Source organism: Pristiophorus japonicus, chromosome 2 (assembly GCF_044704955.1).
Source record: "Pristiophorus japonicus isolate sPriJap1 chromosome 2, sPriJap1.hap1, whole genome shotgun sequence".
Lineage (NCBI taxonomy): Eukaryota > Metazoa > Chordata > Chondrichthyes > Pristiophoridae > Pristiophorus > Pristiophorus japonicus.
In genome coordinates this window covers 297,175,507-297,198,937 of record NC_091978.1, presented here as the reverse complement: position 1 = coordinate 297,198,937, position 23,431 = coordinate 297,175,507, and the positions used below count along the sequence as shown (strand labels likewise).

The 23,431-nt window shown below is 46.3% G+C and overlaps 1 protein-coding gene across 1 annotated transcript in view; it reads right to left on the bottom strand.

Moving 5' to 3' along the window:
- The window catches only part of dctn6 (dynactin subunit 6), a 166,292-nt gene that overhangs the window by 66,110 nt on the left and 76,751 nt on the right, over positions 1-23,431 (bottom strand). The window contains exon 4 of the mRNA XM_070871635.1: positions 12,203-12,291. Coding sequence (XP_070727736.1) covers positions 12,203-12,291 — 89 coding nt within the window. The remainder of the gene's footprint in view (positions 1-12,202; positions 12,292-23,431) is intronic.

Genomic DNA, 23,431 nt, shown 5'->3' with positions numbered 1-23,431 from the left:
GCAACGATAGCAGTCCGTCGCTGTTGGGGTTGTCCATGAGCCCTGACATTCCAGGTTCCGTACTTCATTTTTAAAGTGTGGAAAATGCCTGTGCATGACTTCTTTTAATCTGAGTTAGCCATTGCACGCCAGCTACCACACGGGCTTGGCAGAGCAAAGTATTGGTCCAATAGCGAGGGGATCCAAGACGACTGGAGACCAGGCTCTGCTACATGGGCCTAGTGCACACACACACACATACTTCTACTATCCTCCTTCCTACAGGTCCTCTCTCCCTGGGTTTCATAGGATGCAGTGTTGGCCTCCCGACCTCGCTGCTGGCCCATGCTCGTACTGCACGTGTTATGCTCCTCCTGTACCATGTGGGAACTCAGGGACGCCTCCAGTGACCCTGACGACTACGTGTGCGGAAAGTGTATCCGCCTCCAGCTCCTGACAGATCGCATCGCCGAATTGGAGCTGAGGGTGGATTCACTCTGGAGCATCCACGACGCTGAGAATGACGTGAATAGCACGTTTAGTGAGTTGGTCTTACCGCAGGTGAAGGGTCCACAGCCAGCTAGGGAATGTAAAACCAGCAGGAAGAGCAGTGCAAGGAAGGTAGTGCAGGGGTCCACTGCGGTCATCCCCCTGCAAAATAGATACACTGTTTTGAGTACTGTTGAGGGGGATGACTCATCAGGGGAGGGCAGCAGCAGCCAAGTTCATGGCACCGTGGCTAGCCCTGCTGCACAGGAAGGCAGGAAAAAAAGTGGGAGAGCGATAGTGATAGGGGATTCGATTGTAAGGGGAATAGATAGGCGTTTCTGCGGCCGCAACCGAGACTCCAGAATGGTATGTTGCCTCCCTGATGCAAGGGTCAAGGATGCCTCGGAGCGGGTGCAGGACATTCTGAAAAGGGAGGGTGAACAGCCAGTTGTCGTGGTGCACATTGGTACCAACGATATAGGTAAAAAAAGGGATGAGGTCCTACGAGATGAATTTAAAGAGCTAGGAGCTAAATTAAAACGTAGGACCTCAAAAGTAGTAATCTCAGGATTGCTACCAGTGCCACATGCTAGTCAGAATAGGAATCGCAGGATAGCTCAGATGAATACGTGGCTTGAGCAGTGGTGCAGCAGGGAGGGATTCAAATTCCTGGGGCATTGGAACCGGTTCTGGGAGAGGTGGGACCAGTACAAACCGGACGGTCTGCACCAAGGCAGGACCGGAACCAATTTCCAAGGGGGAGTGTTTGCTCGTGCTGTTGGGGAGGAGTTAAACTAATGTGGCAGGGGGATGGGAACCAATGCAGGGAGACAGAGGGAAACAAAAAGGAGACAAAAGCAAAAGACAGAAAGGAGATGAGTAAAAGTGGAGGGCAGAGAAACCCAAGGCAAAAAGCAAAAAGGGCCACTGAATATAAAGGGGCTGCAGGAGGGGTCAAAACTAACAATCATGGATTAAAAACTAGTATTAAAACACTCTACCTAAATGCACGCAGCATTCGAAATAAAGTAAATGAGTTGACGGCACAAATCATTACAAATGGGTATGATTTGGTGGCAATTACAGAAACGTGGTTGCAGGGTGGCCAAGACTGGGAATTAAACATACAGGGGTATCTGACGATTCGGAAAGATAGACAATAAGGGAAAGGAGGTGGGGTAGCTCTGTTAATAAAGGATGATATCAGGGCAGTTGTGAGAGATGATATTGGCTCTAATGAACAAAATGTTGAATTATTGTGGGTGGAGATTAGAGATAGTAAGGGGAAAAAGTCACTGGTGGGCGTAGTTTATAGGCCCCCAAATAATAACTTCACGGTGGGGCGGGCAATAATCAAGGGAATAATGGAGGCATGTGAAAAAGGAACGGCAGTAATCATGGGGGATTTTAACCTACATATCGATTGGTCAAATCAAACCGCACGGGGTAGCCTGGAGGAGGAATTCATAGAATGCATACGGGATTGTTTCTTAGAACAGTATGTTACAGAACCTACAAGAAAGCAAGCTATCTTAGATCTGATTCTCTGTAATGAGACAGGAATAATAAATGATCTCCTCGTAAAAGATCCTCTCGGAATGAGTGATCACAGTATGGTTGAATTTGTAATACAGATTGACGGTGAGGAAGTAGTGTCTCAAACGAGCATACTATGCTTAAACAAAGGGGATTACAGTGGGATGAGGGCAGAGTTGGCTAAAGTAGACTGGAAACACAGACTAAACGGTGGCACAATTGAGGAACAGTGGAGGACTTTTAAGGAGCTCTTTCATAGTGCTCAACAAAAATATATTCCAATGAAAAAGGGCGGTAAGAGAAGGGATAACCAGCTGTGGATAACCAGGGAAATTAAGAAGAGTATCAAATTAAAAACCAATGCGTATAAGGTGGCCAAGGTTAGTGGGAAAATAGAAGATTGGGAAAATTTTAAACGACAGCAAAGAATGACTAAGAAAGCAATAAAGAAAGGAAGGATAGATTACGAAGGTAAACTTGCGCAAAACATAAAAACGGATAGTAAAAGCTTTTACAGATATATAAAACGGAAAAGAGTGACTAAAGTAAATGTTGGTCCCTTAGAAGATAAGAAGGAGGATTTAATAATGGGAAATGGGGAAATGTGGAAATTGCTGAGACCTTAAACAATTATTTTGCTTCGGTCTTCACAGTGGAAGACACAGAAACCATGCCAGAAATTGCTGGTCACGGGGAATGTGGGAAGGGAGGACCTTGAGACAATCACTATCAGTAGGGGGATAGTGCTGGACAGGTTAATGGGACTCAAGGTAGACAAGTCCCCTGGTCCTGATGAAATGCATCCTAGGGTATTAAAAGAGATGGCGGAAGTTATAGCAGATGCATTCGTTATAATCTATCAAAATTCTCTGGACTCTGGGGAGGTACCAGCGGATTGGAAAGCAGCTAATGTAACGCCTCTGTTTAAAAAAGGGGGCAGACAAAAGGCAGGTAACTATAGGCCGGTTAGTTTAACATCTGTAGCGGGGAAAATGCTTGAAGCTATCATTAAGGAAGAAATAGCGGGACATCTAGATAGGAATAGTGCAATCAAGCAGACACAGCATGGATTCATGAAGGGAAATCATGTTCAACTACTTTACTGGAATTCTTTGAGGATATAACAAGCATGGTGGAAAGAGGTGTACCAATGGATGTGGTGTATTTAGATTTTCAAAAGGCATTCGATAAGGTGCCACACAAAAGGTTACTGCAGAAGATAAAGATACGCGGGGTCAGTGGAAATGTATGGACAGAGAATTGGCTGGCTAACAGAAAACGGAGAGTCGGGATAAATGGGTCCTTTTCGGGTTGGAAATCGGTGGTTAGTGGTGTGCCACAGGGATCGGTGCTGGGACCACAACTGTTTACAATATACATAGATGACCTGGAAGAGGGGACAGAGTGTAGTGTAACAAAATTTGCAGATGACACAAAGAATATTATTTGAATGGGGAGAAATTACAACATGCTGAGGTGCAGAGGGACCTGGGGGTCCTTGTGCATGAATCCCAAAAAGTTGGTTTGCAGGTGCAGCAGGTAATCAGGAAGGTGAATGGAATGTTGGCCTTCAATGCGAGAGGGATGGAGTACAAAAGCAGGGAGGTCCTTCTGCAACTGTATAGGGTATTGGTGAGGCCGTACCTGGAGTACTGCGTGCAGGTTTGGTCGCCTTACTTAAAGAAGGATATACTGGCTTTGGAGGGGATACAGAGACGATTCACTAGGCTGATTCCGGAGATGAGGGGTTACCTTATGATGATAGATTGAGTAGACTGGGTCTTTACTCGTTGGAGTTCAGAAGGATGAGGGGTGATCTTATAGAAACATTTAAAATAATGAAAGGGATAGACAAGATCGAGGCAGAGAGGTTGTTTCCACTGGTCGGGGAGACTAGAACTAGGGGGCACAGCCTCAAAATACGGGGGAGCCAATTTAAAACCGAGTTGAGAAGGAATTTCTTCTCCCAGAGGGTTGTGAATCTGTGGAATTCTCTGCCCAAGGAAGCAGTTGAGGCTAGCTCATTGAATGTATTCAAGTCACAGACAGATAGATTTTTAACCAATAAGGGAATTAAGGGTTATGGGGAGCGGGCGGGTAAGTGGAGCTGAGTGCACGGCCAGATCAGCCATGATCTTGTTGAATGGCGGAGCAGGCTTGAGGGGCTAGATGGCCTGTTCCTAATTCTTATGTTCTTATGCTACGCTGCTCCTGGGCCTGACCTCGTTGCTGGGGCCCGACCTCGCTCCGCTCCGCTCCTGCGGAGCCAAGCAGCTACCTGGTTTCCGATGACGTCACATTTCGATTTTGTCCCCCTCTAGGGTCAGCTCACGCTCACTCTGCGGTGGCTAGCTCCTTTTATGCCCTGCTGCCGATAGTATCTTCTCGCAGGTCGGGTCGGCCTGGGAGAAGACACCATAATTATGTTGAAATTAACTGAAATATGATCACTACCACAAAAATGCTCTCCCACTGAGACTCCTTCCACGTGCCCAGCTTAATTCCCGAACATTAAATCGAGAACTGCGTCCCCCTCCCCCCCGCCCCCCATTCTTGTTGGGCTTACTATGTATTGGCTAAAAAAAGTTCTCCAGAATGCAATTTAGGAATTCTGTGCCCATTTATACTGATAGTATCCCAGTAAATATTTGGGAAATTGAAATCCCCCACTATTACTGCCCGATTGTTTTTGCACGTCAGTAATTTGCCTGCAAATTTGCTCTTCTATTTCCCTTGGCACTGTTTGAGGGTCGATAGTACACTCCCAGCAGTGTCATTATTTGTTCTTTAGTTCAACCCATATAGCCTCATTTGATGATCCTTCCCACATAGTTGGGACCCCAACTATTTACAATCTATATTAACAGCTTGGAAGAAGGGACTGCGTGTAACGTAGCCAAGTTTGCTGACGATGCAAAGATGGGAGGAAAAGCAATGTGTGAGGACACACAAAATCTGCAAAAGGACATAGACAGGCTAAGTGAGTGGGCAAAAATTTGGCAGATGGAGTATAATGTTGCGAAGTGTGAGGCAGAAAAAAAATCAAAGAGCTTGTTATTATTTAAATGGAGAAAGATTGCAAAATGCCGCAGTACAGCGGAACCTGGGGGTACTTGTTCATGAAACACAAAAGGATAGTATGCAGGTACAGCAAGTGATCAGGAAGGACAATGGTATCTTGGCCTTTATTGCAAAGGGAATGGAGTATAAAAACAGGGAAGTCTTGCTACAGCTTTATAAGGTATTGCTGAGGCCACACCTGGAATACTGCGTGCAGTTTTGGTTTCCATATTTACGAAAGGATATACTTGCTTTGGAGGCAGTTCAGAGAAGGTTCACTCGGTTGATTTTGGGGATGAAGGGGTTGATTTATGAGGAAAGATTGAGTAGGTTGGGCCTCTACTCATCGGAATTCGGAAGAATGAGGTGATCTTATCGAAATATATAAGATTATGAGGGGGCTTGTCAAGCTGGATGCAGAAAGGATGTTTCCACTGATGGTGGAGACTAGAACTAGAGGGCATGATCTTAGAACAAGGGCCACCTATTTAAAATAGAGATGAGGAGAAATTTCTTCTCTCAGAGGGTTGTTAATCTGTGGAATTTGCTGTCTCAGAGATCTGTGGAAGCTTGGACATTGAATAAATTTAAGACAGAAATAGACAATTCCTTAAACGATAAGGGGATAAGGGGTTATGGGGAGCGGGCAGGGAAGTGGAGCTGAGTCCATGATCAGATTAGCCATGATCTTATTAAATGGTGGAGCAGGCTCGAGGGCCGTATGGCCTATTCCTGCTCCTATTTCTTATGTTCTTATGTTCTTAAATCATTCCTCCTCACAGCTGTAATTGTTTCACTAATCAATACAACGACCCTCTCACTCCTTTTTTAACACCCTCTCTATCTGACCTGAAAACCCTGTAACGAGGAATGTTGAGTTGCCATTCCTGCCCTTCTTTCAGTCATATCTCAGTAATGGCTATTATCTGTGCCCTTAGCTCATCTGCCTTATTTCCTAGATGCCTTGTTTAAAGTACAAGTTGAACCACTCTTATCCGGAACCCAGATCTGGCCTGTGCCGGACAAGAGAATTTTCCAGATGACGGGAGGTCATGCCGACCCTTAATTTACCCGGTGCTGATGACAGCGCTCATGCTCCTGACTACCTTCGCCACGCTCCTGCTCCGAAACTCCTGCCATGCTCCTTCTCCGCACTGTTTTATTGAACGTGGCCTCATAAGATGGCATCCTGATCCCGAAGCTGGATTTGCGCAAGCGATGCGCAGAAGGCTACTTTAGTCCCGATTCACCCGCTGCTGACAATGACGTGTGCAGAAGCCTACTGTGCAGCATTTAGTCCCGATTCACCCACTGCTGACAATGACGTGTGCAGAAGCCTACTGTGCAGCATTTAGTCCTGATTCACCCACTGTTGACAATGACGTGTGCAGAAGCCTACTGTGCAGCATTTTGGGCCCAGTGACCGTTGGCGGGGGGGGGGGGGGGGGGGGAAACGCCAGAGAGAGTAGGAAAGATTTAAAGAACAGAAAGCGGCTGCTGTATTAAACGTCGATGAAGGATAATGCTGACAACGTTGCTGTCAACGACCCGGCTGCGTTCTGCGTATGGGCCCCCCCTCGGGGCCGGGAATGATGACGGACAAGGGAGGTTGCTGGATAAAAGAGAGCCGGTTTTGAGAGGTTCAACCTGTATATACCATTTAGCATTGCCTAACTGCCTTGTTGCCAATTTCCGGCCTTTGTTTCCTCTGCCTTCCAAATTAGCTTACTAATTTTCTACCTTCCAGTTCTAGCTTGGCTTCTCTCCCCTCTGACAATGCTCTCAGGTTCCCAGCACCCTGCCAAGCTAGTTTAAACCTTCCCATCACCTTCTCAAGGGCTAATAGGGATGGGAAATAAATGCTGGCCTTGCCAGCGATGGCCACATCCCATGAATGAATAAAGAAACATATACTGTGTATTTGTTGAGCAGCAACTCACATTTAATCACTGAAGATTTACCGATTCTGATTAGTAGGATACCAATCACTATTTGACTCATATAAAAGCAACATTGTGATAACCTAGCTGAAAACAAAGAATTTTCATAGAGCTGATGGCGATCTTAATGAAGAGCTACGTTATCTTTGATTACATTACAGTAATCAATTATCTTTAAACGAATACAACTACAGTGCAAATGGAAACAGACGCCACATCAAAAACAATTCCTGATTTAGCTTATCATAGAATCATAGAAATTTACAGCGGAAGGAGGCCATTTCGGCCCATCGTGTCCAAGCCAGCCGACCAAGAGCTATCCAGCCTAATCCCACTTTCCAGCTCTTGGTCCGTAGCCCTGTAGGTTATGGCACTTTAAGTGCACATCCAGCCATTTTTTAAATGTAGTGAAGGTTTCTGCCTCTACCATCCTCTCAGGCAGTGAGTTCCAGACCCCTACCACCCTCTGGGGGAATAAATTTCCCTCATATCCCCTCTATACCTTCCCCCAATTACTTTAAATCTATGCCCCTTGGTTGTTGACCCCACTGCCAAGGGAAACAGGTTCTTATCCACTTTATCCAGGCACCTCAATCAGGTCTCCCCTCAGCCACCTCTGATTCAAAGAAAACAGACCCAACATCTCCAATCTTTCCTCAGCCAAAATCTCTTCTGCACCCTTTCCAATGCAATCACATTTTTCCTGTAATGTGGTGACCAAAACTGCACATAGTACTCCAGCTGCAGCCTAACCAGTGTTTTATACAGTTCAAGCATAACCTCCTTGCTCTTGTATTCCATGTCGCGACTAATAAAGGCAAGTATGCCTTCTTCTTCGGCGATCCCTCGTGTCGAGGATGACTTGCTCCCACACGAAAAAGGAATGAGTTCACAGGTATTTCAGTGAAGCACCTGATATTCCAGGTCCCGAACTACATATTGAAGGATGGAAGATGCCTGTGAGGGGATTTTTTTACCATGTGGTGGCCGTTGCACACCAGCCACCACATGGGCTTGACAGAGCTAGGTCTTGGTCCAGTGGCAATGATTAACCAAGACAACTGGAGACCAGCTCTGCTGCACGCATATTGCAGCGTGGGCTGGCCCGTGCTGCCCCAGGGCCCTCGCCTCAGCTGGGCCCTAAACTCACACCTCTTGATCACGTCACTCGGCAATCACTCACCGCTTCTTCGCTCCGTTTCTCTATAGTCTGACCAGTTGTCCCCCATTTAAGGGGTGAAATTCAACTTTGGTGGTGCCGCAAAATGGGCCGTACCAGAGCTCCGTTCAATGAAAAGGGAAATTGGGCGAGGTGTATAACGGGCAGAAGATCTGCGCCCCCAACAGAATTTCAGGGCCCATTTGGGGCCTCCTCCCCTCCCCGCAAATTTCCCGTCATGCACAAAGCCAAAAGGCTCGGACAATCCAGATGTACAGGTCCGCACCCGAGCCAGAATCCCGGAGATAGGATCTGATTAATGTGTTATGGTTTCAAATTACACGGCAGGCCCCAACCTCTGAACCAGGGGCCAACAATCCTAAAATTTTATATCATGAATGTAAGATATGAATTTCGGCCTTTTACTTTCATAAATACACTGAAAGGTCAGCCAAATGTTTATTTCCCTGTTTATACATGTAGTGAAAAGAGCTTATAATGATGACAATTAGGGCTATCAAAATCAGTTCAAGTAACTCAATAATAGAACATTGAGCTCCTATTAAGAACATAGGAATTTATAGATGAAAAAAGACCACGGTCCATCTAGTTCGCCTTCTACCATCCTGGTAGTCGCATGATACACTGATAATGGAGCTTTTGACTAATCATAGCAATCAATCTCTGTCAATTAGTCTACAACAGATCCAGAATTGACATGAGAAAAACCCCAATGGTGGTGAGCTTTGGGAAAAATAGGTCCAAAAATATAGGATCATTTTTGTGGAATTGCTCACTCTTACGGATCAATAATCCCATTTAGTTTGCAGCTAAGTGTGAAGTAATGTTTCTTGGGAGGGAGTGGGGACAGAAATGGGAGTATACAATCAATTGAAGTGTGTGAAGGAACAGATCTAGAGTTCAAATTCGAGTGCAGGTAGATAAAGCCATAAAAAATAGCAATAGCACGTTGGGTTTTATAAATATGGCATAAACTATAAGTTTCAAGGCAGTGGCTTACTTCCTTCTAAAGGGCAACTAGGGATGCTAGCCTTGCCAACGGCTCCCTCATATCCAGAAAACGAATACAAAGGGCTCAAGTTTCGTCCTGAGTTGCTCCTGTTTTTTTGGAGCAACTAGTTTAGAATGGAGCATCTTAGAAATTGCAATTCTCGGCATTTAATTTGCTCCAGTTCTAGTGAATTAGAATAGTTTCAATGTAGAAGATTTTTTTTTTTCAAAAGGAGGTGTGTCCAGTCACTTACGCCTGTTTTGCAAGTTTAGCAGCGAAAACTTACTCCAAACTAACTTAGAATGGAGTAAGTGTAGATTTTTGTACGCTCAGAAAAACCCTGCCTACACTTATAAATCAGGCATAGGGAACGAGAGATGAGGGGGCGTGGGGAGAAGGGGGGCTTTACAAGCATTAAAATCTTCACTTTTACAAAGAAAGAGCCATCATCAATAATAAATGATAAATAAATCAATAAATCAATCAAAACATTTTTGTTTTAAATCAATCAATAAATAAAAAAATAACTTTCTACTCACCTACTGCAGCACCGGGAGCCCTTCAACAGCGTGCTGGATCGGAGCCCCCCCCAGTGTCTCTGTCAATGTCTCTCTGTGTTTCTGGCAGTGAGGTGGGGGGGGGGGAGAGGGGGAGAGCGGCGGAGAGAGGAGGAGGGGAGGGGGAGAGGGGAGGGGAGAGAGAGGGGGGAGAGAGAGGGAGGGGGAGAGAGGAGGGAGGGAGGGGGGAGAGAGGAGGGAGGGAGGGGGGAGAGAGGAGGGAGGGAGGGGGGAGAGAGGAGGGAGGGAGGGGGAGAGTGGAGTGAGGGAGGGGGGGAGGAGGGAGGGAGGGGGAGAGTGGAGTGAGGGAGGGGGGAGAGGAGGGAGGGAGTGGGTGGGAGAGGAGGGAGAGAGGTGAGGAGGGAGGGAGGGAGGGAGGGAGGGGAGGAGGGAGGGAGAGGAGGGGGGAGGGAGGGGGAGGAGGGAGGGAGAGGAGGGGGGAGGGAGAGGGAGAGGGAGAGGGAGGGGGAAGGCTGAACGGGCCTCGCTGCCACCGCCGACGCTAGGCTGCCACTGAGCACTTTGGGCGGGGCCCACCCCCAGCGAGATGCCAGGCGAGCGGGCTCCGACGATGACACGCCGGCTCCCACGGATGACTTCGGGCGGGGCCCACCCCCAGCTAGGGGCTGGGCCCTGCCGCCGACGCCGGCTTGGAGGATTTTGGGCGGGGCCCGCCCCCAGCGAGATGACGGGCGGGCAGGCGGGCCCCGCTGATGACGAGGTAAGAGGTGTCAGGTCACTCAGCCTGGGATAGAGGCGACGTCCCTTCGGCCAGGGATAGGGTCGTCGCCTGGAGACAGGACGCGCTGGGAGGGCCAGGAGTTACTGCGCACACGCGCAGCTGCCAGCACTGTTTTTGGCGCTGGGCTGTAGCTCTGCCCCCAGCAGCTCCTGCTGCACCGCGCTGAGCTGGAAACGGGCCTACAAGTATTGGAGAATCGTGAGGTAAGTATGCGACGCAATTTTTGTTCTACAAATTAGGCGGGCCTCTCCGATGTACGCCTTTCTAGCGGGGGTCCGAAACTTGAGCCCAAAAAAAGTAAACGAATGTAAACTTGTACAAGGTAATGGATAGGGCCCAATTAGAGTATGTGTTGGGTTTTTGGTATCTCATTATAGAAAGGACATTACAGTCACAGAGAGCGTACAGCATAGTTTACCAGAGTGACTATATATGAGGAGATATTGGGCCTATTTCCACTGGAGTCGAGAAGGCTAAAAAAAGATTCAATGGATGATTTTATTTAAAATTGTGAAGGGTTTTGATAGGGAAAATAGAGAAAGCTTTGATTGCTGAATCAATTCTCAATTTAAAATTGTCACTGAGAGCGAGGAGGGGGATTAGGACCAGGAGCCTTTCTCATTCTGATTTTAGAGTATTGATGGAGGCAATGAAAAGGTGTGTAATTCAGTCCATTTGGGCCTCTTGGTAAGAGGTTAGTCCTGTTTCCCATGGCTGCAAATATTCCATTTGCCTTCTTAACCACCTCATCTACCTGGCCTGCTATCTTCAGGGATCTGTGGATCTGCACTCCAAGGTTCCTTTGTTCCTCTACACTTTTCAGTGTTGTACCATTTAATGTGTATTGCCTTGCCTCGTTAGACTTCCCCAGATGCATTACCTCACACTTACGCGGATTGAATTTCACTTGCTACTGTTCTGCCCACCTGACCAGTACATTGATCCCGCAATTTTCTTCTTCTTTATCAACCAAAGTGTCATCTGCAAACTTCTTAATCATACCCCCGACATTTAAGTCCAAGTCATTGATATATACCACAAAAAGCAAGGGACCCAGCACTGAGCCCTGCAGAACCCCACAGGATACAGCTTTCCAGTCACGGAAACACCCATCAACCATAGAAAATAGGTGCGGGAGTAGGCCATTCGGCCCTCCGAGCCTGCACCACCATTCAATATGATCATGGCTGATCATGCAACTTCAGTACCCCATTCCTGCTTTCTCTCCATACCCCTTGATCCCTTTAGCCGTAAAGGCCACATCTAACTCCCTTTTGAATATATCTAACGAACTAGCCTCAACAATTTTCTGTGGTAGAGAATTCCACAGGTTTACAATTCTCTGAGTGAAGAGGTTTCTCCTCATCTCGGTCCTAAATGGCTTACCCCCGGTTCTGGACCATTACCCTTTCCTTCCTGCCTCTGAGCCAATTTTGGATCCAACTTGCCACTCTGTCCTGGATCCCATGGGCTTTTACTTTTGTGGGACCTTATCAAAAGCTTTGCTAAAATCCATATACACTACATCATACGCACTGCCCTCATCGACCCTCCTGGTTACCTCATCGAAAAATTCAATCAAGTTAGTCAGACACGACCTTCCCTTATGGTTTGGCATTGAAGACAAAATCTTATGGAGCAACATGATTTTTTAAAATAACCTAAATGTTAGTAATCTTGATACTCTGGTTGCAAATCCTATTGATAATTATTTACAAGAAAGGATACGACATCCAACTTCAAATACATTGTTTGTTCCAATAGTCATAAGTTTAGGTTCAATATCTTCCTTCTGAGGCAGGAGATTTTCTGGAAAGCTGGAAGAAACAACAATTAGTAATTTTTATTAAAATTGAAAAACAAGGACTCATTTAATGCTCAAAATATAACTGCAATTTTCATTAAGTTTCAGCTTTAACACAGAAACTGTCCTAAGTACTTTATGGAAGTGGGGTGGAGGTGAAGAGGAAAAACAAAATAAATGGAATAAATGAGCGGACACTGAGGCATCATTTGTGTGTCAGCCATAGCTCAGTTGGTAGTATCCTCACCTCGGAGTCTGAAGGTTGTGGGTTCAAGTCCCATTCCAGAGACATAAGCACAAAAATCTAGGCTGACACTCGAGTGCATTACTGAGAGACTTTCAGGTGAGACGTTAAAATCGATGCCTGTCTGCCCTCTCAGGCGGATGTAAAAGATCCTATAGCACTATTTCGAAGAAAAGGGGAGTTATCCCCGGTGTCCTAGCCAATTTTGATCCCTCAATCAACATCACTAAAACAGATTATCTGGTCATTATTATACTTCTGTTTGTGGGAGCTAGCTATACGAAAATTGGCTGCCGTGTTTCCTAAATTACAACAGTGACTACAATTCATAAGTACTTTAGTGGGTTGGGAGGCGCAATATAAATGCGTCTTTTTCTTTTAGGAAGAGTGTCTGAAAGTTTGGTTTGAAAGTTAACATTTTAGAAAGTTTTCAAAAGCTGGAGAGAGAAGTGGAGAGGTTTGGGATGGGTTTTTCAGACATAGCAGCTAAAAGTGGTGCAAGCACAATGGTTCAGGGTCAGAGGGCCGAAGGATGCAAGAATGGATTTAAGGATGAAGGAAGTTGCAGACAAAACCATGGAAAGATTTGAAAATGCGGAAAAGGATTTGCAATTTAATGGGCTGAGGGACGAAAGCCAGTATAAATCAACAAAGATGGAGGTGATGGGAAAGTTGAGCAGTGCATGACATGATACGGGTGTCATGATAATTAATCTATGTATTGCATAACATCTATAATCTATTAAAAGTGTAGTGCACAATTTCTATAACGTCACATTCATTTCCTGTCACACTTTGTTGGTAACATTCTATTGCTGTCCGATATACTGAGCAAGAAAATGAGTGACATATGCACTTACCATAAGGCCTGAAGGACAGCTAACCGGATTGCAGGTAGAAAAGGTCATAAAAAGGCAAATGGGATTCTAGTATTTATACATAGGAGCATTGAATTTGAAAGCAAGCAAGTGATATTAAATTTGTGCAACACATTTATAGGCCACAGAAAAAGTATTGTGTGAAATTGTGGGCACCCCTTTGGAGAAAGGATATTACAACCATTTTAAACTAAACTTTAAATCAAGTGCCCCCTTTTGGCAATGGCACTAGAACCCATAAACTTAGAAATTAACTGGGGACTTTGCCAATCAAATTAAAATTTTGTTTCCGGGGGTGATGATGCACTCCAGTCCCTCCAGTGCCCACCTCTCGCGGAAGGCCGCAAGCGTACCGGTGGACACCGCGTGCTCCATCTCCAGGGACACCCTGGCGTGAACATAGCCGCGGAAGAGAGGCAGGCAATCCAGCTGAACGACTCCCTCAACCGCCTGCTGTCTGGACTGGTTAATGGCCATCTTGGCCAGGCCCAAGAGCAGTCCTACGAGGAGGCTTTCCGACCTGCCCGCTCCCCTCCGCACCAGGTGCCCAAAGATCAGGAGCGTGGGACTGAAGCGCAGCAAAAAAATCGAGGAGCAGCTCCTTCAAATGTCAACAGCTCTACAACTATTTTAGTTGAACATTAGGGACACTAAACCGACAAATAAACAAATTAAACTTTGGACATTAAGTGGTTCAAATTAAAATTTGGTTGCCGGGGGTGATGATGCTCTCCAGTCCCTCAGGCGCCCACCTCTCATGGAAGGCCGCGAGCATACTGGTGGACACCGCGTGCTCCATTTCCAGGGACCCTGGCTCGGATGCAACCGCCGCGGAAGGGAGGCAGGCAGTCGGGCTGAACGGTCCCGTCGACCGCAGCCATGGAAAGGATACAGCAAACATTCAGTAGAACAATGCCAGCTGCAGATCTTTAAAAAATCGTAATAAAACTAGGCAAGCAAAATCTCCTGGGCAATAGACCATGCACCATTATTTGAGGCTTGAGCCCAACTGGGTTAAGCTAGAAGAAGCAATTGTTCTGAAAGGGCTATGACAAGTCTTTGCAACAAATATAGTCAGACTGTTTGCTGGTAAAAAAATCTCAATAGACCCAATTGCAGACAATACTAATCTGCATGTCTGTCCCATGAATCTAGCCACTTGAGACTCCAAAAAGCTCCTAGGGCATGGCCCATGTGCGATGTATCCACAGCTAGTTAGTGACTGATGAAAAACAGCAGGTCAATGGAGACATGATAAACCCAGTAAGTGGGAGAGCGAGGAGGAGGAACAGCGTCGAGTCGGGTGGCCTACAAGAGGCCCATCAGCAGCAGTCGGGGAGCGGGAGAGCGAGGAGGAGGAGCAGCGTCGAGTCGGGTGGCCTACAAGAGGCCCATCAGCAGCAGTCAGGGAGCGGGAGAGCGAGGAGGAGGAGCAGCGTCGAGTCGGGTAGCCTACAAGAGGCCCATCAGCAGCAGTCGGGGAGCGGGAGAGCGAGGAGGAGGAGCAGCGTCGAGTCGGGTGGCCTACAAGAGGCCCATCAGCAGCAGTCGGGGAGCGGGAGAGCGAGGAGGAGGAGCAGCGTCGAGTCGGGTGGCCTACAAGAGGCTAGCCGGTGCAGCTTTTGTGGGGAGGCAAAAAAGAAGAAAGAAATCGAAAGGTGACGTCACAGCCAAGGGGGTAAGTGATTGGTGAGTACTTTTTCTTTTTCTTTTCTGTATCAGTAAGTAACATTTAGCATTGTTGTTAAGTTAATCTAAGGGTTAAGTTATGGCAGGAGAGCTCGGACATGTGTTATGCTCCTCCTCTACCATGTGGGAAGTCAGGGACGCTTCCGGTGTCCGACGACTATGTGTGCGGGAAGTGTATCCGCCTCCAGCTCCTGACGGATCGCATTGCGGCCCTGGAGCTGCGGGTGGATTCACTCTGGAGCATGCACAATGCTGAGAATGACGTGAATAGCACGTTTAGCGAGTTGGTCTCACCGCAGGTAAAGGGTACCCAGCCAGATAGTAAATGGATGACCAACAGGAAGAGCAGTACAAGGAAGGTAGTGCAGGGGTCATCCCCCTGCAAAACAGATACACCGCTTTGGGTACTGTTGAGGGGGATGACTCACCAGGGGAAGGCAGCAGCAGCCAAGTTCATAGCATCGTGGCTGGCTCTGTTGCACAGGAGTGCAGGAAAAAGAGTGGGAGAGCTATAGTGATAGGGGATTCGATTGTAAGGGGAATAGATAGGCGTTTCTGCAGCTGCAACCGAGACTCCAGGATGGTATCTTGCCTACCTGGTGCAAGGGTCAAGGATGTCTCGGAGCGGGTGCAGGACATTCTGAAACGGGAGGGTGAAAAGCCAGTTGTCGTGGTGCACATAGGTACCAAAGATAGAGGTAAAAAAACGGGATGAGGTTCTACGAGACGAACTTAGGGAGCTAGGAGCTAAATTAAAAAGTAGGACCTCAAAAGTAGTAATCTCAGGATTGCTACCAGTGCCACGTGCTAGTCAGAGTAGAATACGCAGGATAGCTCAGATGAATATGTGGCTTGAGGAGTGGTGCAAAAGGGAGGGATTCAAATTCCTGGGACATTGAAACCGGTTCTGGGGGAGGTGGGACGAGTACAAACTGGACGGTCTGCACCTGGGCAGGACCGGAACAAATGTCCCAGGGAGAGCGTTTGCTAGTGCTGTTGGGAGGAGTTAAACTAACATGGCAGGGGGATGGGAACCTATGCAGGGAGACAGAGGGAAATAAAATAGAGGCAGAACCAAAAGATAGAAAGGAGAATAGTAAAAGTGGAGGGCAGAGAAACTCAAGGCAAAAAACAAAAAGGGCCACATTACAGCAAAATTCTAAAGGGGCAAAGTGTGTTAAAAAGACAAGCCTGAAGGCTCTGTGCCTCAATACGAGGAGCATTCGGAATAAGGTGGACAAATTAACTGCGCAGACATCAGTTAACGGATATGATGTAATTGGCATCATGGAGACATGGCTCCAGGGTGACCAAGGCTGGGAACTCAACATCCACGGGTATTCAACATTTAGGAAGGATAGGCAGAGAGGAAAAGGAGGCGGGGTGGCATTGCTAGTTAAAGAGGAAATTAATGCAATAGTAAGGCGGGACATTAGCCTGGATGATGTGGAATCGGTATGGGTGGAGCTGCGGAATACCAAAGGGCAGAAAACGCTAGTGGGAGTTGTGTACAGACCACTAAACAGTAATAGTGAGGTTGGGGACAGTATCAAACAAGAAATAAGGGATGTGTGCAATAAAGGTACAGCAGTTATCATGGGCGACTTTAATCTACATATAGATTGGGCGAACCAAACTGGTAGCAATGCAATGGAGGAGGATTTTCTGGAGTGTATTAGGGATGGTTTTCTCAACCAATATGTCGAGCAACCAACTAGAAAGCTGGCCATCCTAGACTAGGTGATGTGTAATGAGAAAGGACTAATTAGCAATCTTGTTGTGTGAGGCCCCTTGGGGAAGAGTGACCATAATATGGTAGAATTCTTTATTACGATGGAGAGTGACACAGTTAATTCGGAAACTAGGGTCCTGAACTTAAGGAAAGGTAACTTCGACAGTATGAGGCGTGAATTGGCTAGAATAGACTGGCCAAGGATACTTAAAGTGTGGACGGTGGATAAGCAATGGCAAACATTTAAAGATCATATGGATGAACTTCAGCAATTGTACATCCCTGTCTGGAGTAAAAATAAAATGGGGAATGTGGCTCAACCGTGGCTAACAAGAGAAATTAAGGATCGTGTTAAAACCAAGGAAGAGGCATATAAATTGGCTAGAAAAAGTAACAAACCTGAGGACTGGGAGAAATTTAAAATTCAACAGAGGAGGACTAAGGATTTAATTAAGAGGGGGAAAATGGAGTACAAGAGGAAGCTTGCAGGGAACATAAAAACTGACTGCAAAAGCTTCTATAAATATGTGAAGAGAAAAAGATTAGTGAAGACAAATGTAGGTCCCTTGCAGTCGGATTCAAGTGAATTTATAATGGGGAACAAAGAAATGGCAGACCAATTGAACAAATACTTTGGTTCTGTCTTCACGAAGGAAGACACGAATAACCTTCCGAATGTACTAGGGGACAGTGGGTCTAGTGAGAAGGCGGAACTGAGGGATATCCTTATTAGGCGGGAAATTGTGTTAGGGAAATTGATGGGATTGAAGGCTGATAAATACCCGGAGCCTGATAGTCTGCATCCCAGAGTACTTAAGGAAGTGGCCCTAGAAATAGTGGATGCATTGGTGATCATTTTCCAACAGTCTATCGACTCTGGATCAGTTCCTATGGACTGGAGGGTAGCTAATGTAACACCACTTTTTAAAAAAAGGAGGGAGAGAGAAAACGGGTAATTATAGACCGGTTAACCTGACATCAGTAGTGGGGAAAATATTGGAATCAATCATTAAGGATGAAATAGCAGCGCATTTGGAAAGCAGTGACAAGATCGGTCCAAGTCAGCATGGATTTATGAAAGGGAAATCATGTTTGACGAATCTTCTGGAATTTTGTGAGGGTGTAACTAGCAGAGTGGACAAGGGAGAACCAGTGGATGTGGTGTATTTGGACTTTCAAAAGGCTTATGACAAGGTCCCGCACAAAAGATTGGTGTGCAAAGTCAAAGCGCATGGTATTGGGGGTAATGTACTGACGTGGATAGAGAACTGGTTGGCAGACAGGAAGCAGAGAGTCAGGATAAACGGGTCCTTTTCAGAATGGCAGGCAGTGACTAGTGGAGTGCCGCAGGGCTCAGTGCTGGGACCCCAACTCTTTGCAATATACATTAACGATTTGGATGAAGGAATTGAGTGTAATATCTCCAAGTTTGCAGATGACACTAAACTGGGCAAATGCATGGCAGATGCAGTATAATGTGGATAAATGTGAGGTTATCCATTTTGGGGGTAAAACTGAACTGAATGGCTGCAGATTAGGAAAGGGGGAGGTGCGGAGAGACCTGGGTGTCATGGTTTATTAGTCATTGAAGGTTGGCATGCAGGTACAACAGGCGGTAAAGAAGGCAAATGGTATGTTGGCCTTCATAGCTAGGGGATTTGAGTATAGGAGCAGGGAGGTCTTACTGCAGTTATACAGGGCCTTAGTGAGACCTCACCTGGAATATTGTGTTCAGTTTTGGTCTCCTAATCTGAGGAAGGACGTTCTTGCTATTGAGGGAGTGCAGCGAAGGTTCACCAGACTAATTCCAGGGATGGCTGGACTGTCATATGAGGAGAAACTGGATCAACTGGGCCTTTATTCACTGGAGTTTAGAAGGATGAGAGGGGATCTCATAGAAACGTATCAGATTCTGACGGGACTGGACAGGTTAGATGCGGGAAGAATGTTTCCGATGTTGGGGAGGTCCAGAACCAGGGGACATGGTCTTAGGATAAGGGGTAAGCCATTTAGGACTGAGATGAGGAGAAACTTCTGCACTCAGAGAGTTGTTAACCTGTGGAATTCCCTGCTGCAGAGAGTTGTTGATGCCAGTTCATTGGATACATTCAAGAGGGAGTTAGATATGGCCCTTATGGCTAAAGGGATCAAGGGGTATGGAGAGAAAGCAGGAAAGGAGTACTGAGGGAATGATCAGCCATGATCGTATTGAATGGCGGTGCAGGCTCGAAGGGCCGAATGGCCTACTCCTGCACCTATTTTTTATGTTTCTATGTTCTATCTGCTCCAGCCTCTGGAAGATGCCGAAACTCCCTTCGCAATAATTCAGAGCGGTGAGCCTAATGAAGCTTGAAAACCACAAAAGTTGAGAGCCCCATTATCAAACCCGGCTCATTTGGCAGTACCCTTGCTTCGTAGTCAAATTGCAGTGAGAATTCAAGCTCACTATAAACTTGAACACATAATCCAAATTGTCTGTTTTGCGCAATACCAAAGGAGTGCTGCACTGTCAGAAACAATGATTTGTAGATAAAAAAAACACTATTCAAAAAACAGCATTTTTCTTCATTTTCTGTTCTTTAGCTTTCAACACTCCCACCCCAACATTCTAACTGTAATAGGCCAATGTTTACTGCAAAGAGAACAGTGAAGCTAATGCACTCACCGTTATTTATGTACAAATCGGACAACAACTTCAGGCAAGTGCAGATGTGCAGTTAAATCTAGAGCCCCCCGATGTCAAGGGTCAAACAGGGTAAGATAAAGAAAAAAAGGGAAGCTTATGACAGATACCGAGAACTCAATACTGCAGAAACTCTAGAGGAGTACAAGAAGTGCAGGGGTGCAATTAAAAAATGTATCAGGAAAGTAAACAGAGCACATGAAAGAATGTTGGCAAGTAAAATCAGGGAAAACCCAAAGATGTTTTATAAATATATTAAGACCAAGAGGATAACTAGAAAAAGAGTGGGGCCTATTAGAGACCATAAAGGAAATCTGTGTGGGGAGGCAGAAGACATGGTCTTCTTAATGAATACTTTGCATCTGTTTTCACAATGATGGACGAGGAGTGTGAAATATTAGACGAGATAAACACAGTGAGACAGGAAGTATTAAGGGGCTTAGCAGCTTTGAAAGTACTTAAATCCCCAGGCCCGGATGAAATGTATCCCAGGCTGTTAAGAGAAGCAAAAGAGGAAATAGCAGAGGCTCTGACCATCATTTTCCCGTCCTCCCTGGCTACAGGTGTGGTGCCAGAGTACTGGAGGACTGCTAATGTCGTACCTTTGTTTAAAAATGCAGAAAGGGAAAGGCCAATCAGCCTAACCTCAGTAGTAGGAAAATTATTGGAAAAAATCCTGAGGGATAGGATAAATCTTCATTTAGAAAGACATGGATACATCAAGGACAGTCAGCATGGATTTGTTAAGGGAAGGTCGTGTCTGACTAACCTGACTGAATTTTTCGAGGAGGTAACCAGGAGGGTCGATGAGGGCAGTGCGTATGGTGTAGTGTATATAGATTTTAGCAAAGCTTTTAATAAGGTCCCACATGGCAGACTGGTCACGAAAGTAAAAGCCCATGAGATCCAGGGCAAAGTGGCAATTTGGATCCAATATTGGCTCAGAGGCAGGAAGCAAAGGGTAATGGTTGATGGATGTTTTTGTGACTGGAAGGCTGTATCCAGTGGGGTTCCACAGGGCTCAGTGCTGGGTCCTTTACTTTTTGTGGTATATATCAATGACTTGGACTGGAATGTTGGGGGCATGATTAAGAAGTTTGCTGATGGCACTAAAATAGGCTGTGTGGTTACTAATGATAATGAAGAAGAAAGTTGCAGGCCAGGTAGATAAGGTGGTTAAGAAGGCATATGGATTACTTGCCTTTATTAGTAGAGGCATGGAATACAAGAGCAAGGTTATGCTTGAACTGTAGAAAACACTGTTTAGGCCGCAGCTGGAGTACTGTGTGCAGTTCTGGTCACCACATTACAGGAAAGATGTGATTGCACTGGAAAGGGTGCAGAGGAGATTGATAAGAATGTTGCCTGAACTGGAGAACTTTGGCTATGAGAACAGTTGGAGATGCTGGATCTTTTTTCTTTGGAACAGAGGAGGCTGAGGGGAGACCTGATTGAGGTATATAACATTAGGAGGGGCCTGGATCATCATCATCATAGGTAGTCCCTCGAAACGAGGATGACTTGCTTCCACTCCAAAAATAGGTGTTTCAATGAAGGACCAGATCCCAAACTACATGTTGAAGGGTGGAAGATGCCTGTGCGTGGATTTTTTTAACGTATGGTGGCCGTTGTACACCAGCCACCACATGGGCTTGACAGAGCTAGGTCTTGGTCCAGTGGCAAGGATTACCCAAGACGACTGGAGACCTGCTCTGCTGCACGGGGCCTGGATCGAGTGGATAGGAAGGACCTGTTTCCCTTGGCAGAGGGGTCAACAACCAGGGGCATAGAATTAAAGTAAATGGGGGAAGGTTTAGAGAAGATATGAGAGGAAATTTCTTCACCAGAGCATGGTGGGGGTCTAGAACCCATTCCTGAAAAGGTGCTAGAGGCATAAATCCTCACCACTTTTAAAAAATACTTGGATGTGCACTTAAAGTGCCGTAATCTACGGACCAAGTGCTGGAAAGTTTGATTAGGCTGGATAGCTCTTGGTCGGCCGGCAAAGACACGATGGGCTGAAATGTTCTCCTCCTATGCTGTAAATTTCTATGATTTCAATAAAACAGCCTCTCACCGTATGGCTCCGCATTCAAACATATTGAACGGCATGAAGTTCCTGTACATATGTTGTAGATACGGATTAAACTCATCACAGAAAGTTTATGTACCCTTTTTAACGGCATGATAAGTCTATGGGCTAGATTTTTGACTTATATCGCTATCGCTCATATATGGGCGACATTTCCGGCGCAAGTGGTTGTCCCACCTTTCAGAACCGCTGGAATATCACCCATTTTAAAAACCACTAGTTTCGCCTTTTTAATTTGGGTGATAGTGGTAGCAATGTGACATGGGCGGTAGCGATGTATTTAGTCATGCAAGGCAATGGCCGTTCTGCGCATGCACTATTTTCTTTTCAGTCACTTAACTTTTCCCGTGATTCGGGGGAGATCAGGGGGTCACCTGCGCATGTGCAGAAGACAAAGGGAGGGAGAGAGATAGAGCATGAGACAGCTTTGCAAGTGCAGTTTGAATCCGTCGAGGCCCTCAAGTTTAAATCGCAGCTTTAGAAAAACCGAGTTAAAAAAAAATGGACATTGAGGAAGTTGCCCTTAGTGACGTGGGTGAGGTGGCAAAGGTTGGAGGGAGAAAAAGGGCCAAGAGGTTCTCGAATGAGGCCAACGAGGTGGAGACGAGGTGGGGCCATTTAACCCGGGGCAGGCGTGGGAAATCCCCCACGAGCGTGTACCAACGAATTTGGGTGGAGATCGCCGAAGTGGTGTCATCGGCGACACATGATTACCGTGAGCCGAGCCAGTGTCGCAAGCACTGAAACGACCTGGTTGCGTCTGCTAGACTAAGTAATAACTTTAACAACTGTAATCATGCACTGAATCGTTATTTAAAATGTAAATCTGCCAGATTGTATTAAGCTGGGTAATCTTGGTGTCATGCATTACTTCCTAACCACGAGCTGGAAGGAGAAGCGAATGCTACCAAACGAAGGGCGATTCTCCTCACCGTCTGCGGGGCACCAACGTATGGCCTCATGAAAAATCTGCCTGCTCCAGTGAAACCCACAGAGAAATCGTACGGTGATTTGTGCACACTGGTCCGAGAGCATTTGAACCCAAAGGAAAGCGTTCTGATGGCGAGGTACCGGTTCTACACCTACAAAAGGTCTGAAGGCCAGGAAGTGGCGAGCTATGTCGCCGAGCTGAGATGCCTTGCATGACATTGCAAATTTGAAGGACATTTGGAGCATATGCTCAGAGACTTCTTAGTACTTGGCATTGGCCATGAAGTGATACTTCGCAAACTTTTGACTGTAGAGACCCCAATCTTGAGTAAAGCCATAGCGATAGCCCAGGTGTTCATTACCACAAAGCAAATCTCTCAGCACACGAGTGCTGCTACAAGTACTGTGAACAAAGTGATGTTGTTTTCAAATCGCAATGTACAGAGCAGGCCCCACATGCCTGCAGCTGCACGTTCGCAGATGTCTCAAGAGTCCACCATCAAGTGTGATGAATGCAAGGCAATTAATACCTTGTTGGCACTGCGGGGGTGATCATCGTTTCCATTCATGCCGTTTCAAAGGATATGTTTGCAAGGGCTGTGGAACAATGGGACACCTCCAACGTATGTGCAGGCGAGCTGCAAATCACCATGTTGCAGAGGAGGACAACGCCACAGCGGATTGTGACGAATCAGAGCCTCAGACCGAGGAGGCAGAGGTATATGCACACATTTACCACAAAGTGTCCCCAGATAGTGCTGAAGGTTGAAATAAATGGACTCCCATGGAGCTAGACACAGGCGCAAGCCAATCCATTATGAGCAAAAAGACTTGCGATAAATTGTGGTGCAGCAAGGCCTCAAGGCCAACCCTGACTCCCATTCGCACTAAACTGAGAACTTACA